A 22,871-nucleotide genomic window follows, 5' to 3' on the forward strand; every position below is an offset into this window, starting at 1 on the left:
CTCTCTGGCCTCATTGCCTACCCTTCTCTCCAGCCCTCACTCCCTGTAGCTGAACTCCCAACTCTTTGTTGTCCACTCGGGCAGGTTCCTGCCCCAGGGCCTTTGCACTTGCTGCTGTTCTTCTAGGAATGCTCTCTGTCTGATATCCTCATGACTGCTCCTTTACTTCAGGGCTCTGCTTAAAAATTACCTTTCAAAAGAGCTTTTTCTGATCACCCACCATAGCAAGGCAACTCCCCTTTCCCCATCCTCTCATGCCATGTCTGCCTACCCTGCTTCATTTTTCTCCAGAACTTTATTGCCACATGAGCCATCACCTGTTTCTTTGCTTGTGAATTATCTGTCTTCAACTACTAGCATGCAAACTCCATGAATGCAGAGGCTGGTTTTTCTTCACTGCTTTATCTGTAGTGCCTTGAACATTCGGTAAATGTTTGCTGAATGAATGTATTATAGACACAGGTGAGCACATTGCACATGCATTTAAGAGGGACTGGAGCCATCCAGGCAGATTCTTCAGGAAAGAGAACGTCCACTTTCTGGGCTAACCCTTGGGCACTCGGGCTCTCCTTGAGGTACTCCCGTTGCAGTTCATGACGGGTGTCCCATGGTGTTGATTTTCTGTGGGCAGGCAAGGCACACCTGTGCAGAGCCATCACCCACCACGAGGAGTCCATGAGAGAGGCAAGCCTGTGCAAGAAACTCCGGAACATCGAGGTGCTGCCAGAGGTGCTGTCCGCGGCGCACCAGCGGTCCCAGCTCAAGTACACTCAGCTTCGCGAGGACGATGACCTGCTGGACTTGATGGACGCCCCCAGCATCATCTGTGAGTGGCCTGGGTGCCGGGGCCAGGTGCAGAGTGCCCTTGGCTCTCATTTGCTCACTGTGTGCCGGGCCCTGGGACGGGGCCACGTGCTGCTCTTGCCCTGGACTTGTCACCTCCTCATTGCCAGATCCAGGACCTTCATTATGATCTTTGTCCTCGTCAACCCCTTGGTGGCAGCTGACCGCCTCCTGCCCCGTAACACCCTCCTGTGGGGTTGGGGCCCTGCCGCCCCAGTTCTACTCCCACTTCCCTCCACCCTTTTTGCTGTCTTGCCCAGGGTCCCCCCACCCTTCCTGGCATTCTTGAGGGTCTCCTCTCCCTGGTTTGCTTCCTCTAATTCCCTTTCCTGAAAGTCTCACAACCTCCTTTGGGGTTCCAGCCATCACCGCTTGTCAGGAGACCCCTGGAACTGCCTTTCGCCTTGAGGCTTTTCCTGCACTACCCACCCCTCCCCCAGATCACCTGCCTTCTGGGAAACTGTGCTTGGCTCTCTGTCTTTCACCTCTGGCTCCATGGTTTGAAAGCCAACTGCATCCTTCATCCTGCTCCATCTTTCATCGGCACCAACATTTCTTTTTCCCTTGGTGGGGTGGGGTGGGGATTCGGTTTATTTATTTATTTTTGATGGGGGTCCTGGGGACTGAACCCAGGACCTCGTGCACGCTAGGCACGCACTCTACCACTGAGCTATACCCTCCCCTCCAACCCAGAACTTTGTGCTGAAAGCATGCTACTTCCCTAACAGCCACACCTGAAACGTAGGTCACTTCTCGGTAGGATTTCATGAGTGCCAGAGGACGTCCACTAGAATATAAATATGCTCCTTAAAGGCAGGCAGTTTGTCTCATTGTCACTGCTGTGTCCCAGCCCCAGGGCAGGGTATGGTTTATGGTAGGTACCCAAATGGACTTAGACCTGAGTTTTCAAGGACAACTTTCAGTGACAGAAACATTTGCGCCTTCACTTTTAATCTTTTCCAGCTAAAGCTGAGAAAGAGGTTGAAATTATACTGCCCCAGTTCTCCAAAGTGACAGTGACGGACTTCTTCCAAAAGCTGGTATGTCGAACATTTATTTCATAATGACATGAGGGGACAATTTTTTTTTAATAAGTTGCAAGGTGGTAAAAGGCTATTTTTAGGTGTTCTAAATTTTTTAAATTAGAGATGTGATATGACTTTAATTAATATAATTTTATAAAGAACTTTAAGTATATTGCATCTTTTAGAGAAAATGTTCTTGTATGACTTGCTGTGCATGTGTTGTCCCAGACAGTGTCATTGGTCTCTGAGCAGGGCCAAATGAAATCTGTAAGCACAACGAGGCCACATTTCCTTTAGTTTTCAAGTGCTCGATTCAGCCTTCAGATCCTACACCTAATGACACTGTGTTCCACAGGGCCCTTTATCTGTGTTCTCGGCTAACAAGAGATGGACGCCTCCTCGAAACATTCACTTCACTGCAGAGGGAGGGGACTTGGGGTTCACCCTGAGAGGGAACTCCCCAGTTCAAGTCCACTTCCTGGATCCATCCAGCTCTGCTGCGGTAAGTGTGGACCCTTCTAGCCTGGGAGCAAAACTCACTGGCATCTTTGCAGGCAGCTGAAATGGTAGAGTACACAGAAAGCTGCCCAAACAGATCTGGGTGAATGAATTTAGGGTTCCTCTCTGTGAAAGGCCTGGCTTTATGTAAAAAGCCTCTCATGCCTTTTCTTTCCAAAAGAGAAAAAGATTAATTTTTGCCTTCTTGAAGTAAACTCATGCAGATTAGTATTTTGTTAATGAACTTGGGAACTGCCTCGGGGATTTGAATGAATAGAACATTGACCTTTGTTTAAACCACACTTTTATAGGAGGCAGGTGCCAGGGAAGGGGATTATATTATTTCCATTCAAAACGTGGATTGTAAGTGGCTGACACTGAGTGAAGTGATGAAATTGCTGAAGAGCTTTGGCGAGAATGGCATTGAGATGAAGGTCGTGAGCCTCCTGGACTCCATGTCGTCCATGGTGAGTGCCCATGCCCCTCCCCTGGCAGTAAATAGGGGCGTGGAGTGGCATCAGCGTGAGTCCAGCCCTAGTGGTCCTTATGGGGACCGCTGCCTCCTGTCTGCATCTGTGACAGGTCACAAGTGACTGAACTCTTAACATCACTGGGATGTTCTCACCTTGGGTCAGAGAGATCATTTGGAAAACTTTTTCAAAATCCTGTAGATAAAAGAATCCATTGATTTATTTTTTCTGATTTAATTCTTTTTAGTTACAAAAGTAGTACATACTCATGGTTAAAAAAATACATACACAGATGGTACAGAAGGGCTGAAGATGATGTGGGAAGACCCTCTCTGCACATCAGAGACGGTGTTAGCGGTTTCCTGTGAGATCTTGGGGAGTGTCTGAGCCGGGGCAAGTCCCTGTGCAGTGCAGTGTCACATCCCCGTTTCCCCAAGTGGGAGGAATCGTCCCATACACACTCTTCCGCCCTTGCCGCATTTAATTATGGACCTTGGACGCTTCCCTCTGCAACAGTTCATGTATTCATTCAACAAATATTGATTGACTATCAACTGTGTGCCAGGCCCTCCTTAGGTGTTGGAGCTACTGCTGGAACTCAACAGCTAAGGTCCCTGCCCCCACAAAGCTGGCACTAAATAAGCAAATAAGGGATTGTGGTTTTGATAAGTGCTGTAAAGGAAGTAAGACGTGTAACAGGCTGGAATGACTGGGGGTGGGAGAGGCCTGGGCAGGGCTTGTACTGAGACTTGAGCGATGAGGAGGAACCAGCCATTTGAAAGAGGTACAAGAACAGCTTGTGGGCAGAGGGCACCAACAGGTGCCGAGACCCTGTGGCAGGAGTGAGCCTCACCTGCTGGAGGAACAAAAAGAAGGGCTTTGAGCTGTAGCATCATGACAAGGGCAAGGGTGGCCAGAAGTGAGGTGGGAGGGAGGCAGGGCCTCACTGGCCGTGGGGGGAGTTTGAAAGCCACTGAACCTTTTAAGAAGGGGAGTGATATGGTGTGATGGTTTATTTGGAAGGATGTCTAGCTGCCTGGAGGCTGGCTGGGTGGTTGCAGAGTGAACTGGCTGTGGCTGTCATCCAGGCCCGTGATGTTAGCAGCTTAACACTAGGGGGTGACGGTGGAGGTGGGGGGGGGGCACCTGAGACATATTTTCGAGGTAGACAGCCAACAGGGATTTGTAGATGATTTGTGTAAAAAAGATGGTGGAAAGAGAGAGGACTCCTCAGTTTGGGGCTTGAACAACTGCATCACTTTTCATAATGAAGGGAAACGGGGCGGGGGTGAGGGAGGCAGAGGAGAGAGAAAACACGTGTTGTGCTCTGAATGTTTCATGTGCCGTCAGACATCCAGATGTTAGTGTAAAGCAGGCAGCTGGGTGTTCAAATCTTCAGTTCAAGGGAGAAGTCAGAGCTAGAAATAAATATTTGAGGATCATCAGCATAGAGATGGCATTTAAAGCTGTAAGATACTAAATGAAATGACCCTCAAGGGGCTGAGGGCCGAGGACTGAACCCTGAGATGCTGCAAGCATCTGGAGTTCAGTTAGAAGAGCAGTTGGAGCGAAGGAGAGTTCAGACAGGTAGGATAAAAAGGAGCTGCTGAGAACAAGAGAGAATCCTGCCTGGAGGGAGCAGTGGTTGCAATGAACACAGCTGAGAGGTGGAGAATGAGGGAAGCAGAGCCGTGTCTCATATATTTGGCAGCAGGACAAAAAGACACTTTTCCTGGAGAAATGGCAACAGAAGTCAGACTAGAGAGGGTTGGAAAGTGAGTGATTGTGTGATTGCCTTGGTAAGAAATGTCCAGAATGGGCAACTCCATAGAAACAGAATGTAGATTAGTGTTTGTTGGGGAACGGGGAGGAACTGCTGGTGGGTACAAGGTTTCTCTTTGAGGAGAAGGGGGTGGGTGGGAATGTTCTGACATTCATAGTGGTGGCAGACACACAGCTCTGACTATACTAAAAATCACTGGATTGTATTAAAATAGTGAATTTTAGGTTCGTGAATTACATCTCAATTTAAAAAAGATAAAGAAGTCAGGGAATGCACAGAGCATCCTGGGGGAAGGGATCGTGAGGAATGCCCACTTTTAGGGGTGGGATCCATAGATTTACTGGGCTAGTGATCAAGGCCCCCACCAGAAACAAAAGAAGTTTGTCTCAGAGGAGGGTAAATAAAAGTGCTGGGCTCTGTCTGGCCTGAGGCGCTGGAGTAGAGGCGCAGCCAGAGGACGTGCGGCTGAGAGAGCAGCCCTGCCCCTGAAAAGAGACTGAAAGGCTTCTCTGTTAGCCCCGTCACACCTTTGAACCAGGCCAACCAAGAATCTGATGTAGAGGTTAGAGCCAGGATTCTGTACTCAGACTGCCTGCGTTTGAATCCTAGCTTTCACCAGTTCTGTGACCTTGGGCGTCAGGGAACTGCTCAGGAAAATGGAGGAAACTGTGCGGAGCCGGGGACACATTTCAGTTCATAACAGGTGTTGTAATAGTCATCGCCATGATGTGGTTATCCTTTTCACCCAGCGTGGACTTCAGATAATGACAGACGAGCGCTGTTTTTAACTGCCGAGCCTTTTCTGTAAACAATGGGAACGATAAAGTCCAGTGCTGTGGCTGAAATCGGTTGCCTTCTACCCAGCTCTCTCTGGATGATGGTGGGGAACCCTAGTGCTTACCCTGGAGCTCCCCCCTTTTTTTTTCCCATGGAGCCCATTTTGATGACTCCTGGTGTAGTGGCAAGAATCCCAGGCTTGGGATCAAAGACCTGGAATCAGGCCCTGTCTGCTTTTAACAAGCTGTGTGACCTTTAGCAGGTTAATACCCTCCTTAGTCCTCATTGTTCTCACCTGTATTATCTGAGACTCAGACTAGTGCAGTGGTTTCCAGCTGTGCTCCCACAGAGCTCTGAGAGTTCGAGAGGCGCCCCAGTAAGATTTGGGGAGTGGACAGTGGGGAGCATGCTGGATGAGGACAGGAAAAAAAGTGAATGGGAGGAAGGGAGCAGAGACATTGCCCTGGTAGCTGGGAGGGGGGACATAGAGGAAAAGAACGCTTTTCAAAGGTGTGTGTCGATAGCACCGTGAGCTTGTGTGCTGATGGGAAAGGTTTGGGAGACAGGAGCATAGAAAGGAGGGGATACCTGGAGGAGAGAGGGCATGAGATCCAGGCACATGGGAGGGCATGTCTTTGGAGACAGATGTAGGTAAGTACAGTTGGCCCTCCGTGCCCACGGGTTCTGCATTCTTGGGTTCAATGAACTGTGGATCATTTTATATGATGCATTTGAGCATCCATGGCTTTTGGCATCTGCCGGGCATGTTGGAACCCTTCCGCGTGGACATCAGGGGACGACTGTATAAAGCAAGGGTATCAGGAGGGCACGTGAGGGGCTTGAGAGAAGGAATGTAGGAGAAAAGGAATAAAGTTACTAGGGAAATGTAGGAGCCCCAGGTAATGAGGTGCCTTGTAGAGGTTTGGGGTCGGCATTAGAATTTCAAGGGAAGCCAGTCGGCTTGGTAGATATCCTCCAGGAATGTGCGGCTGTTTGGATGCAGGTTTGGGGGAGACAGAGGATAGAGTTGACATTTCCTGGTTTACAGTTGCTGGTGGAAGAGAATCGAGGGTATTTATAAGGGAGTGGTTATAACGATGCATAATGGACACTAAGCAGGTTAAAGTCGAAAAATGTTTGCAGGCATCAAATCTACCTCCAGGACTGTTTGCTTTATTATTGTTTTTAATAATAGCATGTGTGTCAGGTAGAGCATGGTGGGATTAATGGGCAGTTTTATAGAAAAATGAGAGGCAACTTCATCCAGAGGGGCCAAACTCAAGAGGGACATTTTACAGTGAATACCCCTCCTTTATTGCTGCATCACCCAAATTCCCCTCCTGGATTTATATTGTGAACAATGTGCCCAACCACTTTCGATATAGTGCATGCATACTTATATATATGGCCTGATTTCAGTGCCTGGCACATGGTAGATGGTCAGTAAACATTTGGTGAGCAAAGTAATCTCAATGTTAGGCACACCTTAGAAGCAGGTGATAACTTATGTGGAAGTGTTTAGAAAGCAGCCTCCTTCACATTTCCTATTTAACTCCGACACGATCCTTTAAAAGTTCATGGTAGTGGTTGGTGGGTATGGAGTTCATTTGGGGAAGACGGAAAAGTTCTGCAGGTGGATGACGGTGATGGTTACACAACAATGTGAATGTACTTAATACCACTGAACTACAGTTAAATAATGGTTAATGGTCAATTTTATGTATATTTCACCAATTTTTAAAATGGGGAAAAGTTAATCACATCGACACCATAGATTCTGTACTGTCTTTAAAGAGAGTGAAGTTGACCTCTACCTATCGGTAGGGGCTGAAATCCAGGATATGTTAAGCGGAGAAAGCAGGGTGCAGACCAGTGTGTATGTGATTCTTAAGGAAAGACAAATGGTGCAGCATGCTTCTGCACCACATCAATACCTGTGTATGGACGTTATCTCTAAAGTGTAACAGACAGTGGTGACCTCAGGGGAATGACCTGAAAGCTGGGCTGGGAGAGACACCTCCTGTTCACCTTATGCATTTTCGTATTACTGACCATAAGTATGTATTACTTTTTCAAATATAAATAATAAATATAACCTTAAAAAGTCGACAGTGGTCATTAGCCTAAATCACGACTACTGAGCACATTTCTTAAAAACTGTCCTTGTTTTTAAGAACCTAATCCTACAAGCGTTAGTCACCGAGTTTCGGAATTATACCAACTGAGTTTTAAAAAGGATGCTGTAAGCGTGGAATGGGAATCTGAAAACTTGGCAGTCATTTCTTGGACATCTTTGAGGATTTCTAACACCCTTCTCCTTCCTTTTCCATGTGCAGCACAGTAAGTGTGCCACATTCTCGGTGGGAATGCAGAAAACCTACTCCATGATCTGCTTAGCCATAGATGACGATGATAAAACGGATAAAAACAAGAAAGTCTCAAAAAAGCGTTCATTTTTGAGCTGGAGTATCAACAAGAACAGACAGAAGTCGGTGAGCACCCTGTGCCTCCCGTCGGTCGGGGTCCCGGGGCCTCCGGTCAAGAAGAAGCTCCCGTCTCCATTCAGCCTTCTCAACAGCGACAGCTCCTTGTACTAATTAATGTGAGGAAACTAGGACGTTTCCAGTGCAGACTGGGCCTCCGCATCTGTGCCTTAAAGGAAAATTTCTAAATAGTCTCAAATCCCATTTTCTCACAGTGTAGACCTACAACTGATATGTCTTTATGAGTGAAAGTAACAAGAAACCTCTAGATATTTGCGGAAAACAAACTTATTTGGCGAGTCTCACCACATTGCTACAAGTTATTTATTACATAAGGTACTGTAAATAGGATAACTTTGAAAGTATGGCTGTTTTTAATGACTTTTAGTCACTTACTATCAGAGTTAAATTTGGACTACCTGTATTGGTCCTGTTTGTAACTTTCCAGGCTTGGATAATAGATAATTTCTTGACTCAGAATTCAGATGACCCCAAATTAACGCAAGCCAAGGGACTATAATGACAGATTAGTGTTACTAAAAACTGTTCCAAAGGGATGTTTCCCCAGGGGAAATTCGTTAACCTAAAACAACAAGATTTTACTATTACTTCTAGATAATATAATGCTATTTCCAGATAAAGCCTAGTGCCAAATTTGTTGTGGCTAATTAGATAAAAAACCATTTCCCCAACTTTATGTCATTAAAAAGTCGCTAACACAGTGGCAGTGTTAGATGAAGATGCTGTCTACAAGGTAGATAATATACTGTTTGATACTCAAAACATTCATTTTGTTTAAAGTAGAAAGTACGTAACTGTATTTTAAGAGTCTTTAAGAAGAGTTAAAAACATTTTAAAAGGTCAAGATGTAAATGATTCAAGTTTAGAGCTCTATTTGACTTTTGATTTGCTGTAAGTTGGATGATACTGTGATTCTGGTAAGATTCACGGTTGACATAGTACAAATTATATAGCTTAAAAAAATAACAGCATTGATACCTAATTTTGAGAATGCATGAACTTAAATGTTTTCTAGTGTGTAATATCAAAAGGGAAACCACTATATTTGGGAAAGTGTATCCACTGCTCTTAGGGCCACTTTTATATAAATATTTAAATAAACTCATTCATTTGCCTGAGCTAATGTTTTCTACTTTTATTTCATTTTAATTCCCTCTTTTAAGTCATTTTTGCCCTCATGCACAAAATGTTTTTCATTGTGTTTCATTTTTTGATATGGCTAACATTTCACAAAACAGAACTTAAAGGGCTTTCAAGTTATCTCAGTATGTTTGAAAACATAAGATCTTTATTTTTGGAATAGGCTACTATACCTTCTGACCCCAGCCCTTGGCTTTCCTCTCTGGATGCGGCTGCCCCTCCCATTTTCCTGTGTCCCTGCCCATTGTTGGGCTGTACATTTACAAACACATGCCTTCCCTCCCTCACAGACACTGGCTTTTTATCTTAAAATGGGAACTCTAGACTCCAAGCTTTCCATGTTCAGAAGACTGTGCCCACTGACTATAAACAAACTGTGCAGCTATCAGGAAGGAAGAAAGGCAGTACAATTATTTGTTTACACTGGCAACAGCCCTCAAAGCACAGGTGTATTAAGACCAGACCTGAAAACCAGTGGCTCCGCCAGCAGGAACAATGGGCTTATGGTGCACAGTGCTTCATTGTAGGTTTGTTTCCTTTAGACGGTCACATCTGCCACCTTCCGTGATATAGGTCATGGTCATACATTAAAGTCTGCCCAAGCCGGCTTTCTGCTGAATCTGAGAGTCCCTATTTAAATCGACTCCCTTAGAAAGATGCCCACCAGCCCTCTTCATGCCAGCAGGATGGGGGCAGTGCCACCTGGGGCCCACTAACTGAAATGCCTGAGCCCAGGGGGCAGGGCGGGACAGCTGGCAGGTTCCACTCAGGCCTTACTATCTTTCACTAGAAAATCTTTTTTCTTAATGTGAAGACAAGAGAAGATCCTGTAGTCCGTGGTGTAAAGGAGATGCCGGGAGAAGAGCCGTCACCTGGACTGGGTGAAGAACGCATGAATGTGCTGGGCCACTGCTTGTCCGACCACTGGCTCCAGTTCTTGGATGGAAGCATTACTCAGCTGCTGGAGACTTGGAAACCTCTGAAGCAGCAGCGGGGCTTTAACTTTTCCGACTCCTGGGATCTGCTGCACAGTTCGAAGGAGGGCCGACTCAGAGATCAGAGCCCGTTTCTTTCTGAGCAAAGGGTTCTTACTGGGCTCTTTGGCTTGCTCTTGAACCTGAACCAAGATGAAAGGAAAAGCACATGAGTGCCCTCTAGAGGACTGGCAGTTTTCATAAACATTTGTTTTATGGAAATACAGTTTTTCCAGATGGTTCAGCTTGACGTATCACTACAAATGTTTTCATATACCATGAATATAATTTTTCAGACATCAGCAGAGTTATTGAAAGGTGAACCATGTGACTACACCAGGGAGGAAGAGATAAAAATTGATTTACAAAAACTTGAGATTTCAGAAAGCTTAGGATAAAATCAATGAACACATAACTGAGGAATTCAAGCATGTTCCTGTGGTCCACTAAGAAATGTTTCAGTGGTATAGGATTAGATGACAGCTATACCAGCTTGATACAGGACCTGGAAGAAGCTTGCCTATCGGAGGAAAAACCCCGTCTTCAGTTAGTGGTGGATACAGGAAGGCAGATAATAGCATCATAGCAAGGGGAGTTAGGAAGAGTAAGGCAAGGGATGTGGTGGACAGCCGTGGGGATGGAGGGATCTGTGAACCATGCAGGACTGCTTGCATTTTTCAAATTGCCTCTCAACCCTAGCTGCACATTAGAGGGGGAGATTTTAGAACAACACAACAACAATAACTGATGACTAGGCCCTGCCCCCACATTCTGATTTTTTTTTTTTTAAACTGAAGTATAGTAGATTTACAGTGTTGTGTAGATTCTGATCTCTAACTGGTCTGAGGTAAGGCTCATGTATTAGTATTTTTAAAAGTACACTGAATAATCAGTGAGAACAGTGGAGAACCACCAAGTTTTTTTTTTAATTTTATTTATTTGGGGTGGGTAATTAGATCTATTTATTTGTTTTTAGAGGAAGTGCTGGGGATTGAACCCAGGACTTTGTGTATGCTAACCATGCGCTCTACCACTTGAACTACACCCTCCCCAGAGAACCACCAAGTGTTAAAAATAACACAACACATAAACTTGAAGACAGAAGTACTGATGCTTAACAAAAGATATGCGGGGAGGAGGCTGGGCAGCTGTGAGTTAACATTGTCACTAGTGTAAGTGCAGAATAATGCATGATGGAGTCATCACAGCCTGGGAGGCCAAAATCAGGTGTCTAACTTGTTCACTTTATTATATACTTGTCTAGGGTGGAGGGCAAGCTCAGCCGGCTGCAGAAGCCACTTCTGAACTTAAATTCCTCAAAAAGGTTTTTATAAACCAACCCAGAGACTGATATAGATCAATCTGACACAATGCACCTACAGTAGAGTAGCTGCCAGAGAAGGATCCAGGAAGGTCAGTCAAGAGTCAGAAAACAGAGCTACTGGGGAGTAGGAATCAGTACTTACTAACTGGATGAGGAGGCAGGACGCTTCCATCTGGCTGGCCACTGGAAGCAACACCATCCCAAGATCCAGCACAGTAAATTTCTGCATGGCTGGAAAGTACTGTTCACTCATCTGCGTTTTTTCAACCACTACAATCCCTTGAAGTTTACCGGACTTCAAAAAAAAAAAAAAAGGCAAGAAACTATTTTGTAACAAAATTCCATTTAAGATGAAGAAGCTATCCAAGAGTGCTTGGAATGGCCAATGGTTTTACATAAATTATTCCAAGAGATAGAAGTCAATTTTCATTTTCAGTTTCTTTAACTAAGCACTTACATTTCTAACCCGAACAAGTCTCTTTCGGTAGCCATTTCCTGCTATCAAATCCGCTTCGGTGATATAAAGAATGCAGGATCTGCTAGACAAGTAAAAATCTACCGGTGCCAGGCCATCCTCAAAAACGAGTTTAATTTTCCCTTAAAATACAGACAAGAAAATAAGTTCCCTGAGCTTTGGGTGAAAAGACGGCAATAGGTGAAACGTTTTTTAAAAGTGGGGTGGGGTGACAGAGGGCTGGTGTTGAGGAAGCCCACCGACCTTGCATTTCTTGTGCCAGATGCGATCCGCGCCATTTCTCATTGGCCACAATGTGCCCAAATGGCACGTACATGGGGCCTGTGCCATCAGCGGCTTTCCCTTCCATGGCGGCCTCGATCTAATGAGAGGAATGCAAGACGGCGCTTGAGTAGGCTCTCCGGCACAAGGCCCCACACTCCCCTCCGAGCTCGGGCCTCTGGCAGGAGCCCGTCTGAAGAGTGTTCTTGAAAAGACTGGATTATCGGCCAAAGGCTAAGAACAAGGAGATTCCTGTCCTGGTAGCCGCGTCCCTCATTTCCGTCACCTGCCTGGCCCCTGACACCCCCCTGCTCGGTCCGCGCCGTGTTGGCTCAGTCCAATCCAGGGTGGAGGCCGAGCCGGCCGGGGCCCCACTTCGGCCCCAGCCCAGGGGTTCCGGCGACATTACCTTCGGCGCGCCACTTCCGGGTTCCTTCCTGCGCTCTCGCCCGGTCCTTCATCCTGCCCGCCCTCCGCCTCTCCCGGCGCCGGATAGGCTATGGCCTTGGAGATCGACACCTGATCTGGCCAATAAAAGGATGGACAGCGCGCACAGTTTCCGCCCCGGAGAGTGCTTGAATGAGACCTGCTGGTTGCCAAGAGCGACGGGTGTGAAGTAACCTTGGCTCTGATTGGTCAGGCGGAAAGCAGAGCTAACGGTAGACGTGGTTGTTGCTAAGTCCCTTGAGTAGAATAGGCGTCTGGGGCAAGGCCAGCTGGAGGAGCCAGACTTTAGAGAGTGGTCCTTGGCTCTGAGATCTGCTTGGCAGTCCAGTCGGGGTCTGGCCGCCTTCCGCAGCAAGGATGCTCCTGGGATTCCAGAGAGGCCGCAAGAGGCAGTTTGTAAGTAGACTGACTGCTCTCTGGCCCGTGCGGTCAGGAGTTAAGTGGGGAGGGGTCGGGATTTGGGATAGAAACAAGGTAGCGGCTCAAGAGGAAGTGGTTTTCCGTTAGAGTAGCCCTTAGTTTCCGTGTTCTAAAGAATCCTCTATCCCAGGGTCAGCTTCGTGTTCTAAAGAATCCTCTATCCCAGAGATAGAGAAGCCCTTAGTTTTCGTCTTCTAAAGAATCCTAATTGGATAGGACTGTCTCCCCAGTAATATTATCTCTGGTGTCGGGGAGCTCACCCCTGGCGGCGTAAACCTGCTCCACTGAGTGATATCCCCCAGTGGAAAGTCATTCTTGATTCCTCCCTCTGCCACCCACCGCGTACACCCCACCAGCAAGTTCCATAGATGCTATGCATCAAAGGCAATTGGCAGCTGTCTTCGCCCTTACCCCGGCCTCCAGCATCTACCTGGACTGCTGCAGCTGTTTCTCCCTTTTTCTCAGTCTCCACTCCTGTCCTTCCGCTAGGTCCGCTCTCCACAAAGCAGCCAAAGGGATTCTTTTAAAACGCAAATCTGATTATGGCCAGTGCCCCCAACTCACGTGCACAGACTCTCCAGCTTTTCCCATCTTTCTTCTGTTCCGTCAGGCCTTTACCTTTGCCATTCCTTCTGCCTGGAATGCTTCCTTCCAAACCTTCCCATGGCCACTCAGTCACAGCAGGCGTATACATACTCCTGGTCTCATTCTGACTCCTCCTCCTACTAGTGAGCTACTCATTTCCTCTACTATCCTGACACCTACAATTTGTTGACACCTTCCCCTCTCCCCAGTCAGGTGGTCCTACCAATGTCCTCATTGCTCTCTTTCCCAGCCCTAACTTCTAATTCCAGGATCTGTTGTTATAACCACTCCCCAGAGCCTTTGCTCCTGTCTCCCTTTTCCGTATTTGCCTGGTAAAACCCCAAACCTACTTACATCCAGTTCTCCATACATTTAATACGTTAAATGCAGAGAAAGCATTTTGATAAGGGTGCTCCTGAACTCTGTTTCAAATCGGGATCAGAAAGCTTGCTTGACTTGGCTTCCTGTTCTCAGCCTCTCTGACCTGCTGAAATCCTTTTAGATAGGTAGGTGGATGTTGAGAAACAATGAAGGCATAGCTGAAGCATATTTTTCCATTGCGATTATGCTAGTTCAGTCAGCATGTTTATTGAGGTTTTTATTGCATTATTGTGTTCCTACGGTGGGTGTGCCAGATATCCACAATTGATGGATGGCCTATGGCCACGCTGGCTAAAGGGTAGACAAACCTATAAGTCAGTCAGCACAAAGTGCTAAGTCAAGAAGTGCCCAGGGGAGGGCAGCAAAGTCAGCTCAGAGAGTGGACCTGGGCCTTGGGAGGAGTAACGAAAGAGAATTCTGGTGGAGAAAACAGCGTATCCAAAGGCCTGACAAAGAAGGAATCTTTTGTGGCGTGGGAACGGGAAGGCAATTCTGAGTGTCCTACGTGGAGATATGAGTAGGGATGAGGAGGGTCAGCGGGAAATGAATCTGGGGCCATTGGTAGAAACCAACTGATAGCAGCCTTAGCAGCCTTCTGTGTCACCAGAAAACATATATCTGCCAACCAGAGAGTTTTCATGCTGGGTTGAGATAGGATCATCCTGTGTTTTAGAGACAGAGGCAGAAGAACCATAGTTAGGATATGGTTATCATGGTACAGGTGAGAAAAGTTCAGCATACTATCAAAAAGCAAAACAAAACAAAACAAAATTCATGAGGCCTTTTTAGAGGACCTCCTGGATGCCAGCCCCTGGGGATTCAAAGGTGAAGAAAAGCCTTTCTTGTCCTTGAGCATCTGGCAGGGGAGGGGAGTTGGCAGACAGCTGGAGAATGGTGGGATACAGCAGTGACTGCTCTGGAATATCTGCTCTTGGGGTTGGCCATGCATGTGGAACTGGAGTAGGGCATGGGAGGGCTGCAGGAGACATTTGGAACATCTACTCATCCTTCACTCCTGAAGGAGGTCCAGACCCCTGGCTGACTTCCCCTTGGCTGCGCCTCCCTTTCCCCCTGTACCCTGTGCCTACCCCCGCCTGATTAGTCTTTTTCAGGCCAGTTTCAGTGGGTGCTTCTCACTAGGTCACAAGATGTCCTTAGTTTGGTATTAGAACTCTTAAATGGAAACAGTCGCCATTTGACCCCCGCCCCTTGTTCTAGCCCTTCTATCTCAGATGCCCCTGTATTCCAGCAAACCAGAGTACTTGTTTCCAGAACACTGCCACTAATGTCTTGCTTCATTCCTTTGTTCATGTTGTTCCTTCCTCCTGGAATGCTTTTCCATCACATTTCCCAAATGTGACAGCACTGGCCATCTTTGATGACCTGATCTAAATGCTCTGAGATTTTCTCCAATGGGACATGAGAGGTCCCCTTGCTGGCCCCTAGACCTGAAGGAGCCCTTCCCTCCCTGGGCCACCTTGGCATTTTGTCTTTACTCTCCCTTGGCACTTTCCATAATTCTGTGTTGTATGATAAATATCTGGGTGTTTTCCCTCTCTATCCTTCCTTCTTGAGGGTGAGGACAAGGTCTCTTCACTGCTGCTGTAGCCTTTTGCCTCTAGTAGGTGCAAAGGAATGGTTGGTGCACAGAAAGTGAAGATTGGGCTGGACTCAGAAACTTCTGAGGGCCAAAGCAGGGTTCTCCGACTTTCATTGTGTGTAGAAACTAGTTTTTGTTACTCTGCATCTTTGAGATAAACTACCTAAAATCCTGATTAAGCCCCTACCAGGTGTTGGGCCCTGTGCTAAGTGCCAGAGTTCCAGGGCTGATAAAGACAAGAAGGTAGTTTGCTCTCAGAAATCTGATGAAAAGAGAATGAAAATAAATATATGTATATATATATACATATGACTGAAACATTGTGCTGTACACCAGAAATTGACACATTGTAACTCACTGTACTTCAACTAAAAATAGAGAAAATTTCCATTCTGCAGGGGGGCAGCAAATGAGTGAGTAGGATCATCGAGGGCAGTGCTCTGAGACAAGTAAGGTGCTAGAGTGCTCTGAGGGATGGTCAGGGAAGCGGTTTCCCTACTGTGGGCAGCTGTATGGTGCTCCTTGGGTGGAGAGCTTGCGTGGCCAGATGTGGATTGAGGATGGCAGGGGCAAGAATGGGTCTTCTGGTGGGACTAGATCCCCAGGTGGCCAGTGTCCCCTCCCCAGCCTGGAGAGGGGTGGTGACAGGACCCAGCAATGATGCCATATACCACTGACCTCTGCTGGGTTTCATTTGTGCAGAAACACATCATCCATGGCCTTCTCCCTGCAGCCAGCATCGCACCGAAGCCAGCTGTGCCCCGCACACCTCCTCCGCGCAGCCCCAACCCCTCTCCAGAGAGACCAAGGTGAGTCTCAGGTGAACAGGCACTGAGGTCACCCCTGTGCTCAACCACCAGGTGCTGGGTCCCGGAATTGTTCAAATGGGTAAGAAAATCACAAGTAGGCTGATTAGAATCATGTCCTTTAAAATGTGTCATGGTTCCACAATGAAGCACTTACTACAGTTTCTCTGTGGGATAATGGTGTGTTCCTTTCAGGTCTATGGAGTTCTCACATTTCATAATTGAATGCACTTTTTCAAAATATAAAGCATTACAACCCAAATGTTTAGGTTGATAGTACATTAAAAGGAATTTGAATTGTGCACATAGTTTTCTTTTTAAACACAAGACTGCCTTTTAGAAGAACTGTTTTCCAGGAAGGAAGGAAGAAATGTGTTCACTTGCCAGGGCCTGGGATTCCCCCATCCTCCAGTGCTCCTGACACACAGAGACCTGACTTTCTTTTATACATGAGACCCCTGCCTCTGTCCTCCAAGATTTTAGAAGCCAGAGAATTTTAGACTATTGTTTATCCATAAAGTACATGGATACATGGCTTAACTATTAACAATGAGAAATAGTTTCATTCAAAGATGGCACCTTCTTTTTAGTGTTCTTTGAAGCTAGAATACTGTATGCTTCCTAATAATAAACACTTCGAAATATTTTTAGTGTTGTTTTTTTCCGTCAGTATCATCTTTTTTTGAGGGGTGGGGAGGACAATTAGGTTTATTTATTTATTTTATTATTATTATTTTTTAAATGGAAGTACTGGGGATTGAACCCAGGACCTCATGCATGATAAGCACGTGCTCTACCACTGAGCTATCCCGCCTCCCCCAAGTATGATCTTGAAAACAAGAATAGCAATTTACTAGTGATTACTCTGTGCCAAGGACTCTGGTAAGTGCTTAAGAAGCTTTATTTCATTTCATCCTCTCAGTGATCCTGTGAGACAGGTCCCGTTGGCATCTCTGTTTTGAACTCAAGTGTTAGTCATTGGCCCAGAGTCTCACAGCTGGTGGGTAGTGGCATCGCTGCAATGTACCTGTAGGTCTGTCCAGCCCTTCAGCGTTTGTGTGAACAGTTCTTATATTGTGTCACTAGAACTTAAATATTCTATGTAGCAGCAGTGGTGAGAGAGTTTGCTTTACATCCCATTATAAAGCAGAAAACACAAAAACCCACATCATCCCACAGCAAGTGTGCTGTAGACTCATTGGAAAATCTCTAGTCTCCTGTGTTTTACAAAAATATTTTCCTGGATTGCTATCTTTTTTTTTTAACATTTTTTATTGATTTATAATCATTTTACAATGTGTCCTGGATTGCTGTCTTTATAAGCCCCAAATAATCAACATGGCTTTGGCAAATTTGGCGTATTTCTAGGTTATTTTATTCTAAAAACTAACATTCAAATTAATCTCTTATATTATTCTATTTCATATCTAGTGTGAGTGTAAGTATCTCACAGCATCTTGTAATAACCTTTAATGGAAAAAATATGAAAACGAATATATGTATATATACGCAAGAGTGGGACATTGTGCTGTGCACCAGAAATTGACACATTGTAATTGACTCTACCTCAATAAAAATAAATAATATAAATAAATAAACATTATTAAAATATATATTTTTTTTCATAGCTTATGGCTAGTAATTTCTTTGGTTTAACTGATCTCTAGATCTGGATCAAAGATATAAACCCCTTAATGTATTTTTGAAGATATAAACTATTATGACAGTCTATCCCACGGCATGTATTCCAGAAATAAATTCCATTAAAATTTGAGGAAAAAAAAGCAATCTCCCAGCAATTACTTGTGTCCTCCTTCTCATCCTTTGCTACTGTTGTCAGACACTTGAATTCTGTATGTTATAAACCCCACGATATATGGTTATTATTTTTGCTTTCGACAGTCTTTTATCTTTTTCAAAGCAGTTTTATTGAGGTGTAATGGACATATAATAAACTGTACATATTTAAAGTGAATAATTTGGTACATTTTGATATATGTTTATACCCGTGAAGCCATCTCCACAATCAAGATAACATATGTATCTGTCATCCCCTCAAGTTTCCTCATGGCCCTTTGTCATTCCTCTCCCCTGCCCCCCTCTGTCACTTCCCACCTCAGCCCAGCCCACCCTCACCCTCTCCCACACAACCATCGGTCTGCTTTCTATCCCTGTAAATTAGTCTACATTTCTAGACTTTTAAATAAATGGAATTACACAAAATAATTATGCTGGCTTTCTTCACTCAGCATAATTGTTTTGAGGTTCATCCATATTGTTATGAAAATCAGTAATTCATCCTCACAGTTCCTGAGTAGTGTTCCATTTTATGAACATGCCAGTGTTTGTCTATCCATTCACCTTTGATGGATATTTGGGCTGTTTCTAGTTTTTTGGCTACTAGAAATAAGGCTGCTAGGAACACTTGTGCACAAATCTGTGGACCTGTGCTTTCATTTCTTGTGGGTAAATATCTAGGCATGGAATAGTGGGTCATAACAGGGATATATTTAACCTATTAAGAAGCTACCGAACTGTTTTCCAGAGTTGTAATTCCATTTATGTTCCCACCTGCAGTGTACAAGTTCCAGTTTCTTCACATCCTCACCAACACTTGGTTTGGTCAGTCTGTGTGTGTGTGTGTGTGTGTGTGTGCACGCCCACATGCGTGTGTGCATGCGTGCACATGTGCAGTTTTATAACTTTATTTGACAGTTAGCCCTTAATTCTCATTCACATTGACTGTCCATAGGTTTTTGAAAGTGGTGACAGGTGTATAAGTAACAATGTATAGAGCTTGTCTGGTGAATTTTCATCCTCACTACACTTTCAGGACAACCTTATACTGATAAAGTGTGGGACGTTCCTTATTCCTTTGGCCCAGACAGCTGTGTTGAGCCTGGAGTCCATGTGCACATCTGTAGGTCATCTCAATCTCCTGGCATATTTCTGGATCTCTTCCAGCGCCCAGGGGGCACCTTTCTCGAAGCTCACTCCCTAGATTCTTGGGGTCCTCTCTGGTCACCACCTCAGTGATGGCAGAATGGCCCCTTCTCATTACTCTTCTTTCTGGGAGCCATTCTGCTGGGCCCAGGTTGAAAAGGGATTGGCTTGGCCAGTCTTTTAAATTTCGGACGTTCTAATAGGCATGTAGTGGTATCTTTATGGTTTTATTTTGCACTTCTCTAGTAACTGACTAATGGTGTTGAACATCTTTTCATTTGCTTGTTTGCCACTGTATATCTTTTTTTGGTAAAATAATCTGTCCAGATCTTTGGCCCACTTTAAAAAATTGGGTTGTGTTCCCAGGTTACCGTATTCAGAGAGTTCTTTCTATATTCTAGATACAAGTTCTTTATCAAATATGTGATTTGCAAATATTTTTTCCCCATCTGTGGCTTTTCATTTTCTTAATGATATCTTTTAGCAGAAAATCGTAATTTTTATGAAGTTCAACTTGTCAACTTTTTTTTTTTACCTGATCATGATTTCAGTATCATACCTAGGAAATCTTTGCCTCATCCAAGGTCATAAAGCATTTTCTCCTGTATTTGCTTCTAGAAGGTTGATAGTTGTAGCCTTTACATGTAGGTCTATGATGCATTTTGAGTTAATTTTGTGTAGGATGTGGGAAGTATGGATTGAAGTTCATTTTTTTTTTCTTATGGGTCTCCAATTGTTCCAGCACCATTTGATGACAGTTATCTATTCCCATGTAACTAATTACACCAAAACTTAGTGGCTTAAAACATAAAACAGTAGCATTTTTTATCTCATATCTTACTATGCTCTTTTTTTTTAGTTATTTTTTTCCTATTTCATTTTGGTTATTTTCTATTGTTTTGCCTTCAGTTTCACTAACCTTTTCTTCTGCCATGTGTAACCTACTGTTAATCCCATTCATTATAATTTTTATCTCCCCAGATTCAAGTCTTCTTTATAATCTTCCATGTTTCCACCTAACTTTTTGAATGTATGGAACACAATTATAATAACTGTCTTAATGTCCTTTTCTGCTCATTCCAGCATGTGTTCAGTTCTGAATGGGTTTTAATTGATTATTCTCTTCATTATGGGCCATGTTTTTCTGTCTCTTTGCATGCCTGGTTATCTTTGATGGCATACGAGACACTGTTGTTAGTTTTACCTTGTCAAGGGCCAGACATTTTCGTATTCCTCTAAGTCTTCGTGAATTTTGTTCTGGGATGCAGTTAAAATGACTGGGAACCAATTTGACCTTTTGGATCTTGCTTTTATGATTTGTGAGGCGGAGTCTGGAGCAGTGTTCAATCTAGGGCGGTTTATTCTCCACTGCTTTCGGAGAACTGTACCCAGTGTCCCGTGAATTATAATGTTTTCCCATCGTCTGGTGGGAACTGGCACGGTCCCCAGCCATGTGTAAGCACCTGGCACTGTTCCTTCAGTCCCCAGTGTTGGGTAGTGTTCTCGGTGCACTGAGGGGCCTTCTGCTGATTTCTGGAGTTCTCTCTGTTCAGCTCTCTTTTCTGGTACCCTGTCCTACAAATTCACTCTGCCTTGGTGGTCCCGGACTCTCCGCTCCATCTCTACAACTCAGGGAGTCTGCCCAGCTCCACCTCATTTCCTCCTCCCTGTGCTGTGACCTGGAAATTCTCTCTGGCAGTAAGCGGGGACAACGGTAGGTCTGTTGTTTGTTTTGCCTTTTCAGGTGGGAGGGTAAACCCATTACTCTGTCTTTTCCTATATCATAATTTTGAATAATTTGCAAGATTTTAAACTGCCTTTTCCCTTCTCTCTTTTTTTCCATTCTGATCTTTTATTTTAATAGGAAAACTACTTGAATATAGACTGTCTGGATTACAGACCTGGTTTCATCCCCTATTCACTAGGAAATCTTAGACAAGTCATTTCATTTCTTTGAAAAATGGAGATGACAATAATATCTATTCAGACCGTTGATATGAGGTTGAAGTGAGATTATCAGGTGGCGCATAACAGGCCCGTAGTCAGGAGGTGCGCCCCGGACACTGTAGAACTGAAGGTAAACCTTGATGGTTCGTGTGTCCTGGTGTTCAGCCTTCAGCGGGACGGGTTATGTCTCACCGGCTCACTGGGTTGTTTTCGTCCGTAGATCGGCTCTTGCCGCAGCCATTCTAGCAACAACGTTGACTGGTCGGACCGTTGCCATTCCCCAACCTCGCCGGAGGTTCCACTCTGAGAGTGACATGACCTGCATTGAAAAGGACAGTTTCATCGAGCCCTATGCCACCATCTCGGAGCTGAGGCATCAGTAAGGACTGTGTCACAGGCTCAGCTTGCTCGCAGGGCCGGGGAGGAGTAGCTCCGTGTATGCGTGTGCATGTGCATGTGCATGTGGTTGTGATCAGAGCTTTCCTCACCAGTGTCAAAGGGGCACTGCCCCGGGACATTAAGCACTCTTAAGCTGTATCCGAATTTTCTCTGGTGTGGATCTTGTTAAATTAGAGCCTGTGAATTCAATGCTGCTCGTAGCCACAATCTGGATGACGAGGGTTGTCATTCACAGCTTCTCGCCTGTCTCCTCTCTGAGAAGGTAATTTCCTTGTCACCTATACTGTACCCTTCCTTCTTATTTAACGTCATTTTCTCTGTCGCTTGAGCTGGATTAGAGCTGACATGGGGCCAGGGGTCAGGAAGGTTTCCTCTTGAGGAAGAGGGCACTGGGGGAGAGCTGAGGGATGCACAGGAACCAACTGGCAATGGCTTGAGGGTTGACAGGTGGTCAGGGTGGAGCTGGGATGAGCTTTCTAGACAGAGAAGAGGGGGCATGACACACATGAGCAACTGAAGGAAGATGTCTGTGGCCAGGAGGAGTCAGGTGAGATGGGGAGTCATTCAAGATGGGGCTGGAGGAGTGGGCGGGGGCCGGGCTGGGGATGTCTTTGGTGTCAGGTTTAGAAGTTTGGTATCTCCCCTGGGAGCAGTGGGAAGTCACTGAGGACTCTAAGGGCTTGTGGGGTGGCGGTGGGGGATACATGACCAGATTTGCCTTTTATCTGCCATGTTTATTCAATTTTGCTTTTAGGGTTTTTTCCTTTAACACACCAAACGTTCTATATGTTTTATGTAGTAAGATCTGTCAGTCTTTTCTTTGTAGTTTCTGACATTATTGTCAAATTTAGAAAGATTTCCCCTATTACAGCATCATACAAATGCTCGCCTATTTCCTCCTAGGATGTGTTTGCATTTGGGGTTTTTTATATTTTAATCTCAGCTCCATTTTGAGATGTTTGAACGTAGCCTGTTTTCCTGCTGGTAAGAATTCGTACTTTGGCTGAATAAGAACTGATGATGAAGAAATGATTCTGAAATTCACTGGAGAGAATAAGCAGATAAGACCATAAGAGGATATTTGGAAAGGAAGGATACTGACCTACGGGGAGGGCAGCCTTAGCCCCATCATATTTTAAAACATATAGTTGAAGTAGTTAAAATAGAGGCGCGCTGGGTCGGTGATGGGGAGGTGCACGTGAGTGCCCTGCGTTTGCAGGTATGTTGAATCTTTAATAAGAGAAGAGCACAGATCCAAAGGGAAAGGAA

General features: G+C 45.2%; 3 protein-coding genes, 1 non-coding gene and 1 pseudogene across 5 annotated transcripts in view; 2 read left to right on the plus strand and 3 right to left on the minus strand.

The window, feature by feature from the left end:
* Positions 1-9,018, plus strand: part of RHPN2 (rhophilin Rho GTPase binding protein 2) — a 50,136-nt gene extending 41,118 nt beyond the window's left edge. The window contains exons 11-15 of the mRNA XM_074369844.1: positions 632-826; positions 1,807-1,883; positions 2,224-2,370; positions 2,678-2,833; positions 7,733-9,018. Coding sequence (XP_074225945.1) covers positions 632-826; positions 1,807-1,883; positions 2,224-2,370; positions 2,678-2,833; positions 7,733-7,993 — 836 coding nt within the window. The 3' untranslated portion in view covers positions 7,994-9,018. The remainder of the gene's footprint in view (positions 1-631; positions 827-1,806; positions 1,884-2,223; positions 2,371-2,677; positions 2,834-7,732) is intronic.
* A 2-nt stretch (positions 9,019-9,020) lies between these two features.
* On the minus strand, positions 9,021-12,545 carry FAAP24 (FA core complex associated protein 24). Of its 2 annotated transcripts, XM_010950041.3 has the most exons (5): positions 12,484-12,545; positions 12,057-12,174; positions 11,796-11,935; positions 11,481-11,633; positions 9,021-10,157 (listed from the first exon to the last, which is right to left on the minus strand). In XM_010950041.3, the coding sequence occupies exons 2-5, from the start codon at positions 12,160-12,162 to the stop codon at positions 9,909-9,911; spliced, it is 648 nt and encodes a 215-aa protein (XP_010948343.2). In that variant the 5' UTR covers positions 12,163-12,174; positions 12,484-12,545; the 3' UTR covers positions 9,021-9,908. The 2 variants fall into 2 exon arrangements, with proteins under 2 accessions (XP_010948343.2, XP_074225946.1); XM_074369845.1 differs by having other exon boundaries at positions 12,057-12,513.
* A 189-nt stretch (positions 12,546-12,734) lies between these two features.
* Positions 12,735-22,871, plus strand: part of CEP89 (centrosomal protein 89) — a 67,369-nt gene continuing 57,232 nt past the window's right edge. The window contains exons 1-3 of the mRNA XM_010950037.3: positions 12,735-12,917; positions 16,210-16,316; positions 21,424-21,582. Of these exons, the coding sequence (XP_010948339.1) occupies positions 12,879-12,917; positions 16,210-16,316; positions 21,424-21,582 (305 nt within the window). The 5' untranslated portion in view covers positions 12,735-12,878. The remainder of the gene's footprint in view (positions 12,918-16,209; positions 16,317-21,423; positions 21,583-22,871) is intronic.
* Positions 16,392-19,414, minus strand: LOC123615371 (large ribosomal subunit protein eL31-like; annotated as a pseudogene).
* TRNAD-AUC (transfer RNA aspartic acid (anticodon AUC)) lies at positions 17,056-17,127 on the minus strand. Its single transcript has one exon. It is a non-coding gene; the product is annotated as a tRNA-Asp (tRNA).

This window comes from Camelus bactrianus, chromosome 9, assembly GCF_048773025.1.
Source record: "Camelus bactrianus isolate YW-2024 breed Bactrian camel chromosome 9, ASM4877302v1, whole genome shotgun sequence".
NCBI lineage: Eukaryota > Metazoa > Chordata > Mammalia > Artiodactyla > Camelidae > Camelus > Camelus bactrianus.

Excerpts from the sequence above, each read along its gene's own strand:
- FAAP24 (XM_010950041.3), bottom strand. The coding sequence starts at position 12,162 with ATGGAAGGGAAAGCCGCTGATGGCACAGGCCCCATGTACGTGCCATTT. Across the intron at positions 11,634-11,795 it reads GACTTGTTCGGGTTAGAAAT|TCCGGTAAACTTCAAGGGAT; the intron begins GTAAGTGCTTAG and ends TTTTTTTTGAAG. Across the intron at positions 10,158-11,480 it reads CCTGCCTCCTCATCCAGTTA|GTTCAAGAGCAAGCCAAAGA; the intron begins GTAAGTACTGAT and ends ATCTTGGTTCAG.